The following is a 22,726-nucleotide window of genomic DNA, read 5'->3' as shown; positions in this document are numbered from 1 at the left end:
TTATATATCTTGTTTTTGAAAAGATACTGGGTTTTAGTCCAGGACTACCAAGGTTTCCCAGGCTTAAAAAAATAAATTTCTTAAATTCCAATGTGGAAATAAAATCATTTCTTTTATTTCAAAATTTTGAAGATTCCTTTTTAGTTAAGGTCCGGTTTTGGTAAACTTCCATTTAAAAAGTTTCCTGGCGCCCACCCTAGTAAGTAGAAGTAACACCCTGTGTTTACTTTTATTTCTTTTCTATTTTTGTATTGTTGTTTAATTTTTTATTGTTCTTTGATACATTTTATTAATCGGACAGATTAATAAAGTGTATCAAAAGTCTGAACCAACCCCATCACCATCACACTTCGCTACGGGATACAGCATAATTTTGTAGTATGTTTGCAAGTTTTTATTTCATAGAACGAGCTCATTGTTTGACAATTGTCATTTTGCATCATTAAATTAATTTCATTAAAGTCGCCCTGCACGCGGGTGCTTTCGTTTATTTTGTTTTAAAAAGTAAATAATTAATTAGTCATCGTGTTTCGTTTTGATTATAAATGAATAAGAAAGAATAAAGTCGGTGAAATAAAATTGCAACATGGGGAACAACGAAAATGTAACATCAAGAAAAATTGACCACCCTAATGAGCACTTTCAAGTTTTCATTTATGATGATGATGGTGTTTTAAACAATCCTTCTGGCTGCAAATTTTTGTACTCTTGGATGTCTAAATTAACCGGACCATTTGCGATTATTAAATTATTAAGATGAGGAGACTTGCACTTGTTAAATGTATGTATTTATTAATTATTATTTTATTAAGATTGTAACAAATATTCATTATTTTAAGTATGTAAATTCCCTAAACGTATTTGATCCTTTCAGTTTGAGTATTGGTCTTCTATATTTTTGTTTAGTTTAAACATATGTAGATACGTTGAATGGTATCTGCAACAGAGTACACTAAATTAATATCATTACCCTTAACCATATTCATACATTTATCAATAGTTAGTTTTCATTTTTTTTACATATTGTACAATGTACAATTATAAACCTTAAAGCAAATACTCCAGTCAAAGCGTCATTTGACCTTGCGCACAGAGGCATTGTCAGTTATTATTTCATGGATCGATAGGGGTATATTAAAAAGGCTTAAACCTAATTTCTCACCACCTGATCATTCTTTTAAGCGGAGTTATTCACAAAAATGCATTTTTTGGGATATTTTACTTCTAAGCTTATATCTTTGATCAAGATTTACGTATACCAAAAAATAAACATACATTTTCTTCCTTACAATATTTTCTATCGTTGTATGTAATGTCACTGTATTTGAGTGAGTGAAAATGGCAGCCATTTAAATTCAAATTCTTGTTGTTAAAAACACATTTTTGTCATTATTTCGAAAAATAGTTATTGACATTTTTCTAACATATTTTGTAGCCCTATTTATGTCCTGCATTTTACAGAAAAAACAGCTCATTATCACCAAAGATGGCCGAGCAATTGATAAATGAACGCATGCAAAACCGGTGCGAAAACACCCAAAAATATCGTTTTTTGGGAATAACTCGGCTTCAGAATGTCCTACGACAAAAAATAAAGCTATTGATTGTTCGTTACAACATTTTCTATCGATTTGGTGCACATTATTTTTGTTGAAACAAATAAAAAATAAGTAATATTAAGTCAAAGACGTTTTTTTGTTTAGCAAACTCTTGCCTCATTATTTTGTAAACGGTGCAAGTATTGGCTAACAAAATATAATACTGTTGTAGTCCTTTAAATTTATCTACAATTTAAAAAAAATAATTAGCTCTCTACGTCCCACGGGAGCCGAGAAATTAATATTATAAGGAAGAGAATGTATGTTTATTTTTTGGTCTACTACAATCTGGAGCAAAGATATAAGCTTAGAAGTAAAATATCCCAAAAAATGCATTTTTGTGAATAACTCCGCTTAAAAGAATGATCAGGTGGTGAGAAATTGGGTTTAAGCCTTTTAAATATACCCCTATCGATCCATGAAATAAAAACTGACAGTGCCTCTGTGCGCAAGGTTAGGCCCTTTTTTCTGACGGCGATGCTTTGACTGGAGTAAAATGTATGTTTACATATTTGTAATGTTTGGTATCAAAAGATAACTACCAAAAGGTTTTTTTTTTATTTAAGACTCTCAAATAGTTATTAAATTATTGAAAAACGACTTTTGAAAGTATTATATTTAATAAATACACAATTAAAAATTCTGGAGTATTTTTCAATACTTTTTGGGTTACATATAGGTCTACACCAGAAATGTATTAGAATTTAATACATGATAAATATTAAAATTTTTTGGTCAATAGAAAATGTATTAAAATTTAATATAGTTTTATTAAAAAATAATACAGTTTATATTAGAATTTAATACCAAATGTATTAAATTTCATGTATTACATATTAAAATTTAATCTTATTATATTAATTTCTAATAAGTATTTGATTAAAAGATAATACAAAAATAGTTCAATTCAATACCAAATGTATTTAAAGTCAATAATATGTATTCTTTTCCTAAATTCATTATTGAAAATAAATATTAATCATAACTAATATAATAATGGTGATAATATTGTCTCTATTTTATTTGTTTCACAAACTGTGGCATGTAAAATCTTATTGCCGATCAAAATTCATCTGCAATGTATGCACTTTGCCTCGAAAAAACACAAAGCGCCTTCAAATTAGTACAAATTTACAAATTTTAATTTAATTTTTTTTTTTAGAAAAGGTACCCCAAACAATGGATTTTTTGCATTTTTAAAATGGCTACTGCTGACCACAGTACAAATAAAAACATAACAATTCGCCGACCAATGTCAGCTACCGTAAATCTTATTTCTTTTATTTACCGACGAAAAACGCACAAAAAACGAAAAACCACGCACACCACTAATTTGTTAACAATTATTCACCATTTTCCGCGAAAAAAACACGAAGAAAATTTGTTATTTTTTAATTTATAATTTTTTCAAATGATATTTTATAAATTAAAAAAAAAAAAAACAAATTTTCTATTTACTGTGAAATATAAAAATTAAAGGGCGACCTGTCAGATTGTTCCCATTTTTGACAAACAAATTGTGACAACGTTCGGAATATATTACCTTATTATGTGTACTGTAGCTGCTGACGTTTGATTAAAATTTAATATTCTCGTACTACAATTTAATACTTTTTATATTAGTTTTTAATAAATTTTTATTATATTTTAATACAATTATATTTAAATGTAATATAATTATATTAAAATGTAATACAATATAGTCAAATATAATACAAAAATATTAAAATCTAATACAGCGGTATTAAAATTCAATACAAGATTAGAATTTAACCCACGGAGATTATTTTCTAATAATTTTTGTATTACAAGTAGTATACTTAATACTTTAATATTGAAATTTAATACAAAAAAGATTTAAAATAGTTTAAATATTTTTGAAGTATTAAAATGTAATATTTTTTGTATTGGAAATTGCTTTAATACAAGAGCTGTATTAAAAAATACTCCAGAATTTTTAACCGTGTACTGTCACTTTCATCTAGTTTAATTGTTTGAAAATTCTATAAATATTGGCAAAAAGTATCATAGAAGAAGTCTTTTCATGTTTATACCAAACACTACAGATATATAATGTTTATAATTATTTGAGCAATCACCTCAAATAATTATTTTAGCTTTCTTATGACAACTTAATAATATAATAAGCTCCTCATACAAAAACCTCTTTGAAAAATATTTTGTATCCTATAATCATTGATGTTTCCTTGGATTTATTATCTACCATTGCTGTCCCGTTTTATTAAATTTCATAAAATTATTTACTGTTCACTAAATTCAGGAACTCCTCTCTTGTTTTTGAATCATCTCGAAAAACTCCCAACATAGTAGACGTAACGGTTTTACTGTTGATTTTTTGTACACCTCTCATTACCATGCACATATGCCTGAAAAAAAAGTATTACCCCAATTAAAAAAAAATATTAACATAAGTAAGAAATAATATAATGGATATACTCGTAAATAAGTAAATAATTAATTTGATAAAACCTTTAATGAAGAAATAAGTATAAAGATGTTTCAGTATGTAAGTCGTATGTTTTCTGGGTCGCTAAAACCGAATCCGAAGTCTATTTTGCCGTGTCACGTCAGGTTTTTGAAATGTTCTGAAAAAAAGTCAAAACCAAAAACAAAGTTCTCATCTGACATTTTTTGAGGATATCTCAAAAACCTGACGTGACGGATTCGGTTTCAGCGACCCAAAAACTATATGAAAAACATAGTCGCAACCGCAGGTCAGAACTTTATTTTTGTGTGGATGTGTTATAATGTTCTTTTAATACATATAATTTTTGATTTTTATATTATATAATAGGTACCTACTTTAATTATTTTCAAATTCAACTACTACTTTTTATGAGAATAGATTGAGAACTAACTGAGAAAAATATTTAAGCGATTACCATTGCCCTACCTGATAAGACTGTTGCCCTACTTTAAATTGAACTCTGGCTACGGGCCTGTACTTAGGGTAGTTTTGATTTTGTTAATCCAATATTTTTGGTAGTAAGGATTTTTTAGTTAAGTTGATATCATTTTAGCGAAACACTTCCTCCTAAAAAATTGAAGTGATATTCACCTACCACATAACATCATTTTTTGATGAGTATTGGCTTAGTATTTATATTTATTAGTTTAAAGTTTTTGCTGGATTCCATTCAACAAAAAAAAACGAAACTAGTAATCGGGATGCAAAATCTCTAAAGAAGTTTTTCCTTGCAATAAATCCGATCTATTACCTACTCTTTTTCCTAATTTTAAAGAGTTACCATTTTTCATTGAATGCCCCACTATAGCTTTTTGTAAAGATAAGACCCTAGTCTTTTACAACAATTTTGAACAAATCCATTTTATGGCACAGTTTTTGAAAAATTAATTTTTAAAATCAAAATTGGAAAAAAAAAATTGGAAAAAAAAATTCAAACTAATTTTGTTCAAAATTTTATGTAATTAAATACTATATGAAAATCATAATCGCAACCCCAGGTCAGAACTTTTTTTTTTGTGCGGCTGTGCAATTTTCATATAACTTAAATCGATAACAAAGTGGCAAAAATGTAGCTAAAAAAAGTTTTCTTGAAATTCTTGATTTGTGTTTTTTTTTTCAAAAACACATGTATTATATGTAGACCTCGGATTTTGCATATTTGCATATTTTTAAAGGATTAAGATAGGTAAATTCTGAACCAAAATTAGTTTTATCGAAAATAAAGTTGAAAGCGATATGCATATTTAATTTTTTTTGCATATTTGCATGAAATGCATATGCATAATATATGCAAAATATGCAAAAAATATGCAAAATATGTAAAAATTTCCTATGTTAAACAAATCAAAACATTATAATTAAGCGATTCAGAAGATAATATGCGTTATTATGAATTCTATTTGTATCGGATTGGCGTGGCAAAATCGCATCGTCACCTCCTCGCGGTGCCCGCTGGATATCCAACTAACGACGAGCGTTGGATCCATTCGATCCACGAGCTGAGTCACCTGAGTTATCTTTTCAGGAACTAGAAGCAAAAGAACAGAAATATCGCTCTGAATGCACCAGCTCACAATTAAATCCAAGAGCGTCTGACACATATAGAAGTAACTGACCTATTAATGGTACGAAAACAAAGTTAAAAAAATTATGGCAATGAACAAAACGACTAGATTAAATCCCCCAGGTGGCAATCCAGTTAAACTGGTAGATCCACTCTCTTTAGAGATCGGTCCTATGGATTCTGGGGAGGACCAATTATTGCTTATAAATATTGAGAAACGGAGTTCAAAGATGCAAAGAACTCCCCCCAACAAATTTACTTCAGGGGTTACATCACCGACAACCCCAAACAATACTATTGATGTTAAACACATCAGCGAAAAAGGGACCAAGAAAAATGAAGAGATCGACATTACAGATCAACAGAGTTCCATCGAAGACGAAGAGATAGACCAATCAAAATCAAAGAACTACTTTGAAGAATGGCAAATTGAAATAGCGGCAAGAAAACAACTTGAAGTTCTAGTTCAAAGTCTTCAGCTGCAAGTGAAAAAACTCGAAGAGAAAGTTTTCTTACTTGACAAGAAAGATTCAGAGTCCACGCTTCAGTTAAGTCCAAAATATATTGAGCGTGAATATCAAACTGATGAAGAAGAGCTCTTGTTTGAAACTGAGAAAAAGAAAAATAAGCGTATCACAAAGAAACGTAAACCAAACGGGAGTCCTGAGATTTGTTTAAGAAATCAGAAAAGCTCCAAAACTGAAAATAATAAAAAATTGTTAACAGAAACTAATGAAACGAATAATGTGGTAGCTGTTGTTTTCTCACGCTAAAGGCAGCAAAAAAATTACACCACCACCAATTATAATCTCAGGATGTCCAATTTTTGGAGATCTTAAGAAAATAATAGAAAATTGTACTAAAAAAGCTTACAAATACACATCGTACAACAAAGACAATTGGAAAGTCACAGTCGAAGAAGCCGACGAGTATAGATCTGTCACTGAAGAACTGAGCAAACACCAAATTCAATGGCACTCATATGAGAACAAAGCTACAAGGCCAATAAAAGTAGTAGCCAGAGGTCTTCATTCCTCGTGCTCTCCCGAGGAAGTAGTGGAAGATCTTGTACAAAAAAGCTACCAAGCCCTTGATGCAGTCAATCTATTTAAGAATGAGACAATTAAAAACTCCTCTGGAGAATCGACGACAAGTAAGAGGTTACTACCTTAATTCATGCTAACTTTTGACAGTAAACAAAGTGTCGAGGAGATTTATAAAGTAAGATCAATCTTGGGCATAGCTGTTAAAATTAAACCACTCCGAAAATCTAAAGTTGTTCCGCAGTGCAAACGTTGCCAAGCTTTTGGTCATACCCAAAAATACTGCAACCGCGAGTTTGCTTGTGTAAAGTGCGAAGGAAAACATGCAACTAAAAATTGTCCGATGAGCAAAGATCAGAAAGCAAAATGTGTGAACTGCCAGGGTAATCACCCGGCAAGCTATAGAGGCTGCCCAGTTGCCAAAAAATTCCAAGAGTTCAGAAGCAAAAATACATCTGCTAGAGACAAACCCAGAAAAACAGTAAATACCGATTTAAATGCTGAAAACAATACTAAGAATGAACCGCCTAAAAAAGCTGTTCAAAGTAAAAGCGATGAAAATAAAGCCTACTCTCAGATTCTAAAAAATGTGCGGAAGAATGAAGAGACTTCCGTAAAAGAAATGCTACAACTCATTCTCCAAAGAATTGATAAACAGGATTTGAATATCAAACAGTTAAGCGAAAAAGTCGCTTTTAAAAAACAATGATGGACAGAACACTTAAAATCGCTACATGGAATGCAAACGGTCTTTTACAACACTTATCCGAATTAAAAATCTTTTTAGATCTAGAACATATAGATATTTGCCTGGTGTCCGAAACTCATTTCCAATGGGCAAAGTCTAGATAATGTAATAGAACACTATTCATGTTACCACACTCCACATCCAGCTGACAAGGCAAGAGCTGGATCGGCGATTCTTATAAAAGAAAACTTAAAACATTATGAAGAAACCAAGCTTACTTATGAAAATATGCAAGAAACAACTATTAGTATTCCCGAGTCGAACTTTATGTACGAATTTAGTACTCAAGGTACTCAATAGAATCCATTTAAGTACTTTTCATCTTTAAATAAACCTAAATATGAACTTTGTATACTAAGTAAACTCAGTATCTCCTGAGAAACCTTCATGACTTATAATTAACGACTTTTGAAACTGAAAACACTAGTTTTATCCTAAATATTCTATTTGTGTCCAGAATTTTTAGACCTTACTATGTACTTGTTAAACTCTTTAAGCTTGGTAGATACTATTAACACTATTTAAGCTTGGTTGAGACTGTTAAATCTTAAACACTTTTTAAGTCCTGAATGTTCTTCATATGTCTAGAATGTTTAGCCCCTGAATTTGTACTCTTTAATCAAGGTTGAGACTTTCAGAACTCCAAATCCTAGTTAAGTCCTAAAAATTCATGTTCAGACAGGAAACAACTTTGGCAATTGTCTCATTAACCTGTAACTATTAAAGGGCATTCGAAGTAGGTCATTCAGCGAGTGCGGATCGCTGTCGATGTTAAAAAAATTAAATTAAAATAAAGTAGGTGCCTATACGTTTAATAAAAAATATTCCAATAGTGCGAAAAAAATTGTGAAATGAAATATGAAGAAAAAAAGTGAAAGTGAATTAAAGTAAAAAAATAATATTTTAAGCAGCTGAAGCGAAACGAAAAGATTTAAATTTTCGAAATTTAACAGCGAACATGTTTAAGAAAACGTTCCATCGGGTATTTTGTCAAAATGAAAAAAAAAAATAAAAATATTCAAGAAAAAAACATCAGAAAATAAGTTTTAAAACTAAAACAATAAAGTTATATTTCGTTCAACATTCTTTTGTGCTATTTTTGTACTAGGCTTTATAGTGAAAAAAAAACAATAAACTTGTGTTTCTTTTTACCTCAACGTTTAAGCTATGATTACACGGTCAACGAAATCGGTCAACGCGTTGACTCTCTGACGTCACACAAAATCCATATTTTTTCTGTCATCTCACCGTCAACGTTCACAGTGTCAATGCATAAAACATTAGGTGTGTTTTTTATTACCACCGGTCTTAACTGGACAAAAAAAACGCATCGGGACTTGAAAACCTGAAATCTTGGCAGCACTGTATATTGAATGTTCCGAAAACAGCCAGTCGATCGTGTACTGTGAAAGAGTGTGGACGTAATCGACTTTCATAGTAAAATTTTAAATCGGTATCGGATTGAAAAAGTATCGAGTTAGTCAGTAAGACTATTAATTCATCGGTAGCTCAGTGGTAGTGACGTCGGACCGGAGACCTGAAGGAACGACGTTCGATTCCCAGCTGGGCCAAATTTATTAGAAGGTTTTTTTTAAACACTAATAATTTGCAAATAAAATTCGCTTGTCTTAAAGCGTATGCAATCGGATGATATAGCGGGGACATCGAAAGGTGCCCCAGCTACAGAAGGAACGAAGCCAACGGCAACAACAGCCGATATGGGTTGGCAAAACAAGAGGAGGCGGCGGACGATCTTCCAACCGCCGAACTTAGTAAAGCGTCGCTCCGAAAACCCTTCAGCTAAGCTGCCAGCTGAAGAGGGGGAGACGGCGCGTACAGCGAAAATAGAAGCGGCAGCTAAAATTCATCAACAGATGAAGCCACATCATGAAGATGAGGTAGTAAGTTATATGTCCGACGGGGGAGAAGGGCATTTCATTTCGGGTGATAGCAACAATCTCCCAGGTCTGACATCAACAGAGCCGTCATCAGACGAAGACGATGAGGAGGAGCAGACCCTCCAAATAAAAATCAGCCAATTTGAGAGGCAAATGGAGGCCCTCAAACAAGAAGTTGCGCCCCTGCTTCAGCTCTTGAAAGAAAAGCAACAAGCGCGCAGAGCCAAAGACAAACAAGAGCTCGCCGACAAGGAAGCCGCTAAAGCAGCAAAAGCAGCAGAACAAAAACAACAGCAACTGCAACAACAAGAAGTCCCTCAACCCCAGCGACAACAACAACAGCAGCAACAGCGGCAACAACAACAATTGCCTGCAAAAGTTGCACAAAAACAACAACAGCTGCCAGCACAAGTGCCAGGGCAGCAACAAGAACAGCCACAGCAGCAACAACAACAACAGCCAGAAAAGCAACAACAAGTAGCAGAGGCAGAAAAGCCTAGTGGAAGCCAGCAGCAGGTGCGGACCCAACAGCAGCAGACCAAGGAGCAGCAGCGAGGGAAAGGACACCAGCAGCAGCCACAGATAGCCAAACCAAGAAAAGAAAATGTGCCACCAATTAATGTGTTCAGGATGGAGCTAGAGGACACAATAAAGCTATGTAAGTCGGCCATAGGCGAACATTTTTTTATTAAAAGACTTAGTAATAGTAGACATGCTATCCACTGCAACACAGTGGAAGAGCATAAGAAAATAAAATTTTTATTAAAAGAAGCCACCACTGAGTACTTCAGTTTTACCCCTAAGTTGGAGAAAATCCAAACGGTCCTTCTAAAGGGCATAGATTCCTGCACGGAACCCCAGACGCTCTATGATGAGCTCTGCCGCAAAGCGAGTGATGATCTCGAGATCATCAGCGTCAAGCCATTCCAAACGGCTTTGTCCAGGCGGGAGAAACGGAAGCTGCCGATATTTTTAGTACAGCTCTCACCCAACAGCAAACTGGATAGTTTGAGGAGTATCACCGTCCTCAACTACCAGGTTGTCACTTGGGACAAATTAAAAAGGCGCGGTGACATGCTTCAATGCGTGCGCTGCCAAAGGTTCGGCCATGCCGCAGCCAACTGCGAAATGCAGTCGCGCTGTGTAAAGTGTGGAGAGAACCACAATAAGGGGGAGTGTAAACTCGGAGAGGAACGGGTCGAAGACAAGGCCCAGCTAAAATGCGCAGTCTGCGGAAGCGTCGGGCACCCTGCTAATTATCGGGGCTGTCCGAGGTTTCAGCAAATGAAGCAGCAGAAAACGGCGAAGCAGGCTGTCGTTGAAAAACGTCCAGTAGGGCGTGCTCCGATTGTCAACCCAAGCATCTCTTTCGCCCAAATGGCGCAAAGAGCAATGCCAAAGGCGACACAGAAGCCACCAAAGGTGTCCCAACAGGCCCCCGTGCCTAAAGCACCGGCGGCAGAATCAGAGGTTTTGACCTTGTTACTGAGCATTCAAGCACAGTTAACAGGGCTTCAAAGCCAGATAAGGGAGCAGACAGTGAGGGTAGATCATATCTACACTCAACTGCCTAGCTTAACGCAACCTAGGTCGTAATGGGCGCGCTGTCAGACAGGCCCCTTAGGATCCTAGCTGTGAATGTAAATTCACTGATTAGGGTCGAACGTAGAGCTAACCTTTTCCAATTGTTGAAAGATCTATGTCCCGATGTGTTTATGGCTAGCGAAACTAAGCTAAACCAGAAACATAAACTGACAAATATTAATTACAATATCGTAAGAAGAGACCGGCCCGACTCCACTCAAGGGGGCGGTGTTGCAATCTTCATACGTAAAGGCATTAGTTATAAGGTAATATACAATAGTGAAGTGCGAAAATTTCGAACGCTTGAGGTGTGCATTGTATGCATCCCTCTCCAGCATGGAAAGCGGGTGTATGCAGTCGCAGCTTATGCGCCAGAAGCACCTCAACCAACTGACTTTACGGCAGAACTCGAAAAACTTTTTCAAGTCCTACGACTGAATTTGGAGGAAAACTATATCCTCATGGCCGGTGATCTGAACGCCAAACACCAAGATTGGGGAAATCAAATACAGAATCAGCGAGGTAATCATCTGTATAATTGGATGAGTCAAAACAATATTGAATATAGGGTTGATCTGCTGGCTACTGAAAGGCCATCGTTTCCAAGAAGCGGTTCTTTTCTGGATTTATTGCTTCTAGACTCAAGACTGACAATAACAGACTCTGTGGGCCAACACCCAAGTAACTGCCTTCGTACAATTGAGTACGACAGCGACCACTGCGGACTCGCCGCCGCAATACAGCTTCCGAACGAACTTGTGGAATTGGAGGAGTATGTACCGGAGCATTCTTACAACTACGGTAAGATGCGCTGGCCACGCTTCACCAACGCCTTAGCAAGAGAACTGCGTTCGAATAACATAGCCCCTCCAAACGACAGAAATCTGTCAAACAGTGAGATTGATGGTTATCTCCAACAGATGGACGATACCATCCTACAAACGATGAACAGAACGATACCTAAATACAAAGAACGTGACCAAAATAACGTTTACCGAAACGCGACTATTGACGCACTCCACAGACAAAAAAGCGGACTATTGACAAGACTTAAACGTTTATACCGGCGATTTACCGACCCACACGATCTGGAGATTAGAACACTGAAGTCGTCGATCAAAAACATCAACCAATTGATCAAAGAAAATTATAGGTTGTCTATTAATCTGTATTGGGACAAAAAAATTCGGGCCGTTAATTCTAGCGATCCGAGTATGTTTCCGCAGATTAATAAAATTTTTAGACGGAATGATCAAAACGAGCTTCCGTGTCTTAAGCTCCAGAGAACTGTGGAAAACAGAGACGTACTTCTGACCGCAGGCATAAATCCAGAGGAAGCCATCTTGGACGACGACCTCTTTATAATCGAAGATCCGCAAGAGAAAGTGGAGGCGGTGGGTGCTGCCTTCCAGCAAGTGTACAAGGTTAATGCTAGCATTAACCCGAACCATGACCTGGAAAACAGGGCCCTCCTTCATCACTTTTATCTACGTAATGATATTACGCAATGGCGATCTGAGAATCGCGGTTTTACCGGGTTTAATGAAGAGCACTTGGCAAACGCCATCATCGCCGAGCATGCTGGGGCTAACACCCTGTTAGTTACGAAGGTAGAGCTCAAGCTCATCTTCGATTCATTAAAGAAAAAGAAGTCAGCAGGAGTCGATGGTATATCCAATATTGTACTACGACATCTACCGCAAGAAGCTATTGACATTTTTGCCACTCTGTTCAACAACGCTCTGAATAATGCATATTATCCAAAGCGTTGGAAAACAGCAGTGGTACATCCTCTACCGAAAAAGGGAAAGGACAACTCCAATCCGGCAAATCTCCGGTCGATAAGTCTCCTTCCAAGTATCAGCAAGGTATTTGAAAAAGTTATCAATAGGTCTCTGTCTCAGTGGGCTGAGGACAATAATATCATACCGGATAATCAATTTGGGTTTAAGGCAGGACATGACACTATTCATGCCGCGTCTAAACTTGTATCTGATATTCAGTGGAACAAATCTAAAAAACAGTGCACGGGTGCCTGTCTTGTTGATTTGGAAAAAGCTTTCGACACCGTTTGGTTAGAAGGTCTCTATCTTAAATTAACAAGACTTGGTATAAGTAAACCACTTTTATATATGCTTTATGAAATGCTCAATGGTAGAACGTTTGTTGTCAAAAGTGGCAATGTAACTTCTACTGGAGTTTTTAATATCAAAAATGGTCTTCAACAGGGAGCGGTGAACTCACCGATTCTCTTTAGTATTTACACCAGCGATCTGATAGGAAGTCTAACTCAGGCAATTGCGTATGCCGACGATCTAATTGCGTACAGAACAGCTCCAAAAGTTGAGGTCATCAGAATTCTCTTGCAACGTGACTTTGACAAAATTCAGCGATATTGTGATGACTGGAAGTTGAAAATTAACTTTCAGAAATCAGAAACGATTCTATTTAGGACTCCCTTGGCTAAAGCCTCAGGGGATACGCGAAGGAACTGGCGGAAGCTGGCGATCGCTGGACCACACGGACATCCACTGCCGAGTAAAAGTGTAGTAAAGTACCTTGGCATCTGGCTAGATCAATATCTATATTTCAATAGACATATGGATGCTGCTCTGGCCAGGGCTAGGGGAGCTTTTGCCCTGACGAAACGGCTGTTTTATAGCAGTCGGCTTGACACCAGGGTTAAGGTGATTTGCTACATGGCCCTCATCCGGCCGATGATTGTCTATGGATGCCCTGTGTGGTTCAACGTTGCTCCATCTCAAATGGAAAAGTTTCGGGTGTTTGAGAGGCAGTGTCTTAGACGTTGCCTTGGTCTGCACAGAACACCCGAATCTGATTACACGCATTACTATTCCAATGAGGTTTTATACAATAGGGCCAACATAAATAGAATTGATAACTTTATGCTGAAGCTTGTTCGTGGCCACGTTTCAAGAGCGATGACCTCTTCAAATAGCTACATTTTTGGGGCTTACTACCCTAACGACGAATACTTCAAGAGTGTGTGTTTAAGCGGCTATATTCCGCCTGAGGCATTCCTCTATTTAGATAGTCGGGGGCTTGTACAGGATAGATTGGCAGTTCCGCTAATCTACCACGTCGGGCGAAGAACCGTGGACAGGCGACTGCTGTATGACGGGGACATCCTCGCACTAGGCGGAGAAGGGCGTCTTCGGTTCAGTAGGACTGTGTCCGATCGGGACCGAAGAGATAGGGTAAGGCAGGAGAACCAGTTTTGGTGGCTTCATAATAGTGTAAATAGTTAAAGTGGTCTTTGTTTTTATGCCTTGGCCGGCTTACATAGTTTTAGGTGTTTAGTTTTAAGTAGGGACAGTTGGGGTGGCACACAAAAAAAAAAAAAAAAAAAAAATACAAAAAACAAAAAAAAAAAAAAAAAACTAAAAAAATACAAAAAAAATACAAAAAAATTCAAAAAAAAAAAAAAAAAAAAATACAAAATTGCTTGCTGTGGCTGTTCTAGTTTTTAAGTAGTTCTAAATAGTTTAAGTAGTTTTAATTAGTTTTTAAGTAGTTTAAGTAGTTTTAATTAGTTTTTAAGTTTTAAAATAAACAAAAAAATGATCAGAATCCAAGTTTTTTTTAGAAATTATTTCTTGGAAAAAATAAAACCATGAAATAAATATTTGAATTAAATTAGTTTTAAGGCCGAAAGGCATTAGTATTAAGAAAAATGAAGAATAACTTAGAGTGCCCGTATAGGGCCAGTAAGTTAGTTGTAAGTAATTGATAAGTAGGCTAGTTTTTATGAATTTTTGTCTAGCTTTAAGATAGTTTTAAGATGATGAAAAATAAAAATGAATTTAAAATTGAAAAAAAATTGTTCCGAAAACAGCAGACACAACAAAAATTTAGAGTTGTCATATTTTTCGCTTTCGTTATTTTCTTGTATTTTTCATGTATGTTTTACAAAGAGATATAAAAATGTATGCTAGCAAAACTACATTTTGTCCTTCCAAACGTGAGTTTTCACGTTTTTAAACAAATTCTAAACAATTTATGAAAAAATTAGTTTGGTAGCACAGATTTAAAACTCTTCAAGAAGTTAAGCCCAGAGAAATCTCCGGGCTAAACAACTAAGCCCAAGGGGCTAAGGTGTTGTTGTATTTAACATGTAAATTGCTTAGCCCAGACTGCGTTTTTTTTGTCAAGTTAAGACCGGTTGTAATAAAAAACACACCTATTGACTATCACACGATTGACACTATTGCGTCAATATGGTCCCAGATTACGTTGACGCCCAGGTGTGTCAACGTGACGTTTACTTTTCAGAGTCAACGCATTGACTCGCAAAACTTTGTTGATCACACTGTTTGACACAAAGCAAAAATTTAAATTTTACAAAAATATTAAAAAAAAAGCGGAAAAATGAGATTTGAAAAAAGCTCTCATAGAAAAAATAAACGAAATTTTTTTTGACATGGTTGCATTGAAATGTTAATATTTCGAGATATACCTAATGCACTAGCACTTTGAAGATAAAAGTCTTAAATGAATTCTGATAAGATTGTTGAATGAATATAAAGGTAAAATTACTAAATTTTTGTCGAGAAATTAGAAAAAAAAATAAAAAAGTTTCCTCGTTTGATTTTCAAAAATTAAAAAAAAAAAACATTATGGCTACCTTCAAATGCTTATAACAAAAGAACGCCGCAATTAATTTTTATGGTTATGGTCTTAAAATGTAGCTTTGAATATACAAATGAATTTTGGTTTTTTGTGAAAAAAATTTTTTTTTCTATCCAACATGGATGCTATGGGCATAATACCAATTTCTATACAAAAAAGTGTGTCAAACTGAAACGATGACACGGTATTAAATTCTGCCGCGTCAACGCTGGGACTCGGTCATTGCGATGACACCCAGTCCTAAACCCTTGTCAACGCGTCCCAATCTCCCAATGGCATTGACAGAGAGATTACACGGTCATCGAAAATAGTCAATGCGTTGACCCAAAAATGTGTGTCAACGCGAGTGTCATCGTACCCGTCAACGCAATGACAGCAGTTTTCGTTGACTATCACACGACGTGACACTCTTGGGACAGATTGTGACGTCATTTTTACGTCAGAGAGTCAACGCGTTGACCCATTTCGTTGACCGTGTAATCATAGCTTTAGAGCTTCAAATTTGTATTCCTTTTTCAAACATGTCCGTGCTTGCTCCGAGCGCATTCTTTAAGCTAAGAAAAAAATAACAGAGCTGCCCATAATGGAAAAGAGGTTGGTATCGTTTTTCTTTTAATTTTGGTGCCTTTTTACTAATTCAAACAAATGATAATGATATTAGGTATTATACCTATAATTAGTTTGAATAAAATTTATAGGAACTAGTAATAATATCTAGACCCTAATGACAACAGAAGGGCCATTAGAATTATTGGAAATATAAGTAGAATAAATAGAGCTTAATGAGTTTTTGAAGTATATTTAGGTTTTAAGAAGGCTTTAAAAGTAATTTTTTTGGTCCTAAATAACTACCCAAAATGGAATTTTTTCCGATAACCGACAATTTCGGGTCTTATGTAGAGGTTATTTCCTTTACAAATTAAGTGATATTAATAGCCTATTGAATCTAAACAGAGAATATTTGGGTTTTAAATAGGTTTTTAAAAGTGCCTAATGTTCGACTCGGGTTGGTATGAAAAAGAAAGAGTTTAAGATAGCAGCTATATACTGCCCACCAAGGCGATCCCCGACAGAAGATGACTATACAGATCTATTAAATCTTCTTGGGCATAACTTTCTTGTTGGTGGAGACTTCAATGCGAAACACACCCATTGGGGTTCAAGACTTATATCAACAAAAAGCAAAAGACTTTTCCAAGCAGTCCGTAAATACAATTGTGAATTCTATTCCTCCAGGTCACCAACTTACTGGCCTTCCGATACTAACAAAATACCAGACCTGAAGAAAGTACTCCAACATTTTCTAATAGAAGACAAAATCAAATAAAATATCCTTTAGAGATAAGAGAGTTGATATTAGAGAAAAGAAGAGCTCGAAGAAAATGGCAAAATACTAGATTTCCAGATGATAAAACAACGTTTAACCGTATAAGCAACAATCTTAGAAAACAAATTAATAAATTCAAAAATGATTCACTCAGTACATTCCTAAAGAATTTAACGACTGATGCTTCAACCGATTTTTCGCTATGGAAAGCAGCCAAGCGCCTGAAAAGACCGCAGTTACAAAACTCGCCCTTGAAATCTCAAGATGGGAAATGGATCGGTAACCCAAAAGAAAAAGCTAACCTTTTCGCGGAGCATCTTGCGAATGTTTTTAAGCCATACCCAACAAACGCGGCTGAAAATAGCTTACAGTTAGATGATAAGATAGATGAAAGTGAAATACCAATTGTACGATTAAAAGAAAAAGACTTGTGGCACTCGAGGACTGCCGCGGTTAAGCTATTGCATTGCATTTTTTGTCAACTTATGCAATTATAATTTGTTTACCTACCCTACACAAAACCAATGATCATGTTTTGTATCCACCTATCAATTCATACACCTACAACAACAAGGTCACATTTGAAAACATGCATACACACAATCTCTTGTCATAAACTTCTCCAGACTAAAAAATAAGAAAACACAAGAATACTTTTTCTCTACAACCGCAACGCAACGCTTTACTCGTTCACAAATCACAACAAGTTGAACAAGAAACAGAAGAATGGGAAGAGAAAATAAAAGAAAAGAAAAAACCATTCACACAAACAGCGCTTGCTTGCTCTCGTTCGTTTCGATACATGCAAGCTTCGTACAATTGTACAATGTACATTCGTACCATGTACACACATACCATACACGTTTAGTGAACCATCCATGTGTGCGGCGTAATAATTTTTCGTTTCATTTTTCGTTACATTTTTCGTTACTATATTTTTTGGCTAGCACCCCATCCCAGGCCTGCGTTAAAATCTATGCAATAGCTTACAATAAAAAGTATGTGTTTACATCAACTATCAAATAAAAAATCACCAGGTTACGATCTAATTACTGCCCAGGTTATGAAAGAAATGCCTTTGAAAGCCTTCATAAAACTCCAATATATAATAAATGCATGCCTTAAGCAACGGTATGTCCCACACCATTGGAAAATTGCTGAAGTAATTGTCATACCCAAGCAAGGTAAGCCACCTACAGAAGTGACGTCTTACAGACTAATATCGCTTATACCAATTATGGCAAAAGTTTTTGAAAAACTGCTTCTGAAGAGATTTAGCAAAATTATAGAAGAAAGAAGGTTAATCCCAAATCATCAGTTTGGCTTTAGAAATAAACATTCCACGATAGACCAAGTTCATAGAATAACGGATGTAATAGAAAAAGCATTAGAAGAAAAACGAGTATGTTCAGCTATTTTCTTAGATGTTGCTCAAGCCTTTGACAAGGTTTGGCATGAGGGACTTGAGTACAAACTGCAAAGGGATCTTCCCAGACAGCACTATGAAATATTAAAATCGTACATCTCAGACCGAATGTTTAGAGTAAGGTACGATCAAGAATATTCGGAATTGAAGAAAATAGAAGCCGGTGTACCACAAGGAAGTGTCCTAAGTCCTACCCTGTATTAACTATACACAAGGGATATCCCAGTTGGTAATCACACCATAATGGCTACTTTTGCAGATGATACCGCAATTTTGGTACCCGACAAATGTGTCTCTAAGGCAGCAGTAAAACTACAAAATGCCGTCGACACAGTCAGATATTGGACCGAAAAAGGCGTATCAAACTCAATGAAACAAAATCTTCACATATAAACTTTACAAATAAAAAGATAAACAATATTCCAATATTCATTAATAATCAAGCTGTACCTTACGCCAATACGGCCAAATACCTTGGAATGACTTTGGATGCAAAGCTAAAGTGGAAAGAGCACATCAAAAAGAAAAGAGAAGAACTTAACTTGAAATATAGAAAAATGTATTGGTTACTTGGAAACAACTCTGATTTAACAACCCAAAACAAAATAATGCACCTTGGTACATAAGAAATAGCGATCTACATCGTGACTTACAAATAGAAACGGTTACAGAAGTTGTTAAAAAATACGCTGTATCGCATAATCAGAGACTGCAAAGTCATACCAATTCTGAAATGGTGTCCGTCTTGAATACCAGAAACCATGTTCGGAGATTAAGAAGAACCAAGCCTCATGAGCTTATGGTCTAAAAAAACATGGGAAAGTATTAAAAGTTTAAACTTCCCGCAAAGTGATTTTACAAAGTTAAGAAAGAAAAATCTGATGTCGAAGAGTCCCACACTACTTGGTGTCGAATACTGCCAAGTGTCTTTTGAAGATTTCCTCCCTTCAAAAAAAAAAAAATGTATCGGAAATTTGCTACGATTCCCGGAAAAATAATTACGGAATCCGTCGGTAGTCGAAAATTCCATACAAATCGTCACCACAACCGGATTTTGTGATTATTTTATTCGGGAATCGTAGAAATTTTCCTATACGATGGAATACGTGATAAGGCCAAATATATATACAGTGGCGACAAAATCAATAGCACATGTACCCTAAAATTATTCTTAAACAAAAAATAACAACAAAATCAAATCAAAATTTTTAGTACAAAATAAATAGCACACTTCCTACAAACGAAAACAAATTAACAAACATTTTATCACAATTAAAAGAAAATAACTAGTATTTGGTTGAGTAACCCATGTTATTAATCACAGCATAAAACCGGCGACGTTTAATAGATGTAACAAGACTCCGAAATCGTTCAACAGGTACTGAGTAACAAGCTCGTCGAAATTCCTGCCAAAGTTTGTCCAAATTTAAGGTATCAGATCTTTAATCACTTTTCCCACGTCACTCTACAAGTCCTCAATAGTATTCAGATCTGAGGACTGGCTTGGCAATTCCATAACACCGATTTTTTGGACGGATAGCCATTGTTTCACAGACTTAGTCTTATGTTTTGGATTTGGATCGTTATCCTGTAGAAATATCCACTTTAAAGTCATTTCCTTCTCAGTAAAAGGTAGAATAGTGTCCCTTAGGATTTCCTTGTATTTAAGGTGGTCCATAATACCCTGTATCCGATGAAGTGGCCTCACACCATGCCAAATAAAACATCCCCAAACAAGAACACTAGCCCCACCATCCTTAACAGTCTATATGTTATACTGCGGGTCACATTTCAATTGCCCCACGCGGGGAGTTTTCATATGGAGCATTTGGAAATGCGTCTTATGCCCCATATGGGGCATTTCCAAATGCTTCATATGGAAATTCCCCGCGTGGGGCAATTGAAATGTGACCCGCAGTAGAACATGTAGACCAGGGATGGTGAACCAAAATATTTCCGGCACGCTAACAATTAAGTAATCCAATTGCCGTTTGAGCGACATTCAACGATTTTTCCAGTAAAATTTTTCTTGAGATTTTGCAAAACTGCAAAACAACGGATTGAATTTACATGAAAAACCAGACGAAGTAAAATTAACTGAACAGTTTTTCATCGGTAGGTAATTAGGTTTTCACAAATCAAAGAATTATCGGAAATGCTAGGTCCACTATGGACCCTGATACTACATCCTTTGATAAACTTAACATGTCTAAATTTTACTGGTTGGAAATTGAAGAAATTGAAATGTAGCTGAACGAATTTCAATCTTGTCCTATATCGACTCAAAAATTAGTCGAAACAAGGAAAGAGTTGGAATCAATCGAACTAGGGAGGGTGGAGGGCAATACGACGAACAATTCCAATTCCAAATTAATGGAAACATGAAATTGGAAAAGTTGGAGATCTTGATTATATTTTCACCTACTTACGCCTGTGAGTCATAATTTGTCCAAATGAATAACATTAGAGATTCGCTAAGGGCAAGTTGCACAAATATTTAATCCGTGGTTCAGCAACTTTTAATTTCTAATTTCGCTGGTAATATTGAGTTTTAGCACTGGTTCTAGGTCCATATGGGTTGAAAAAGCTAAATCCATGCTTGAACCAAAGTTGATTCACTGCTAATCCGCTGAAATCGGCGAGTTAAATTCCTGACCCGAGGCTGAACCACGTTTGTACAACTGGCCATTAGAAGCAGATTGTCAGATGATTCCAACTTTTCTTTCAGTTCAGCCTGCATTTTGCTTAAAGTGACGAAACGTAGCTCTAATATAAACTACTTTTTGTTTCGCTTCAGATTCTTTGATGTAGTAAGCTTAGAACAAGCTATTATCTACGATCAGAGGCTCATCATAAGTGCATGCTTATGGTTAGTAAACAAAAAATACAACCTCCCACATGCACAATATAAAACAAAATAATTACGAACAAATATACAAGTTATAAAATTATAAGTACAAAAAATCCAACATATATAATTTATTTAAAACATTGTTGAAAGGTCACGATTGTGGAGCACTGGTTCGAAACAATGTTTTTAAACCCATTTTCGTCAAATTAAAGTCTAAGGATGAATGGTTCAAGTTAAAAATTTTACTCATGCGACTAAGAGACTCATTAATACAATAGTTTGTTCTATCATATGCAAAGGTTCAAATCTTCGTAGGAGGTGAGATCCACCCGGATAATTTATACCAATACAAGCTAATAGATCAGGAGCGTCAATTTGGGAATTAATAAGCTGGTGAAGAAAGATTAAATCATTATTTACACGTCTCTGTGCTAAAGTTTGCATCTGAAGAAGTTGAATGCGTTGTTCATATGGTGGCAAGTTGAAAGGATCGGTCCAAGGAAGACCTTTTAGAGCGAAGCGTACAAAATTGTGTTGAATAGATTCGATTCGGTTTTTATGAACATCATACTTGAGTAGCGTACTCAAGATGGGGTCATACGTAGCAGTTGTACAAAGATAGAGTAATGGATCATCAAATTCCTTTGCCCAACGTTTAATAAAACCAAGCATTGAGCTCGCTTTATTTACTATAAAATTGATGTGTTCAGTAAATTCTAAATTTGAACTTAATTGGACACCCAAGTCTTTGAAACTTAATACTCGACAAAGCTTATCTCTATTCAGCTTTATTCAACACGTTAAATACTAACGCAGTAATCTCTTATATTATGACATTATTCACATTAAATATACTTATAAATACTTAAATCTATTTTATAAATTTAATTGTAATGTATGAAGAACATATTCTTAAAATTTTGTGATTTTACGTTAACATTAATTGATTGAATTAAGAAATAGTTTTTATTGAAGATATTTATCAAAATATTGAGAGGACTATTGGCCCCATAGTTAGATCTACTAAAGATATTACAAAGAGGCAATTGCCTTCTTAAGCTGCAACGATTAACACTAAAACTCAATCAACACAGAACCGATGGAGCTGTAACAGTTCCGCTAACAATTCCCACCATAAAACAGAATTGCAAGTATTCTCGATGATTTAAAAGAGATGGAAGTTTTATTAGTTGAAGTCTATGTGAATATGGTGGCAAATCAATCATACTAGACCAGGGAAGAAAACGTAAACAAAATCTTATAAATCTACTTTGAACACATTCTATTCTGTTGACATGAACCGCGTAATATGGGGCCCATACAATACAACCGTATACCAGAATAGACCTAACAAATGAAACATACAGAATTTTAAGCACATAAGGATCATGAAAGTCACGAGCAAATCTTTTAATTAAACCAAGCATCTTATTAGCTTTTTTTATAATATAATTGTAATGGTTAGTGAATGAAAGTTTTGAATCCAACACCACACCAAGGTCAGAGAAACTTGAAAGACTACATAATTGAGACGTGTTCAACAAAGAAG

The 22,726-nt window shown here is 35.3% G+C and overlaps 1 protein-coding gene across 2 annotated transcripts in view; it reads right to left on the bottom strand.

Moving 5' to 3' along the window:
* Positions 1-772: 772 nt before the first annotated feature.
* LOC129906900 (GTP cyclohydrolase 1) overlaps positions 773-22,726 on the bottom strand; it is a 127,703-nt gene continuing 105,749 nt past the window's right edge. The window contains exons 5-6 of one of the 2 annotated variants that reach the window (XR_008770867.1): positions 3,763-3,985; positions 773-937 (exon numbers count right to left, since the gene is read on the bottom strand). Coding sequence is in view for 1 of the 2 variants with exons in the window: in XM_055982897.1 (XP_055838872.1) it covers positions 3,856-3,985 (130 nt within the window). In the remaining variant the exon portion in view is untranslated. Of the gene's footprint in view, positions 3,986-22,726 lie in introns of both variants that reach the window. The other variant, XM_055982897.1, reaches the window with a different exon arrangement.

Source organism: Episyrphus balteatus, chromosome 1 (genome assembly GCF_945859705.1).
Source record: "Episyrphus balteatus chromosome 1, idEpiBalt1.1, whole genome shotgun sequence".
NCBI classification, from domain to species: domain Eukaryota; kingdom Metazoa; phylum Arthropoda; class Insecta; order Diptera; family Syrphidae; genus Episyrphus; species Episyrphus balteatus.
Note: the sequence above shows the minus strand (reverse complement) of the source record. Positions and strands in the feature narration are given on the sequence as shown.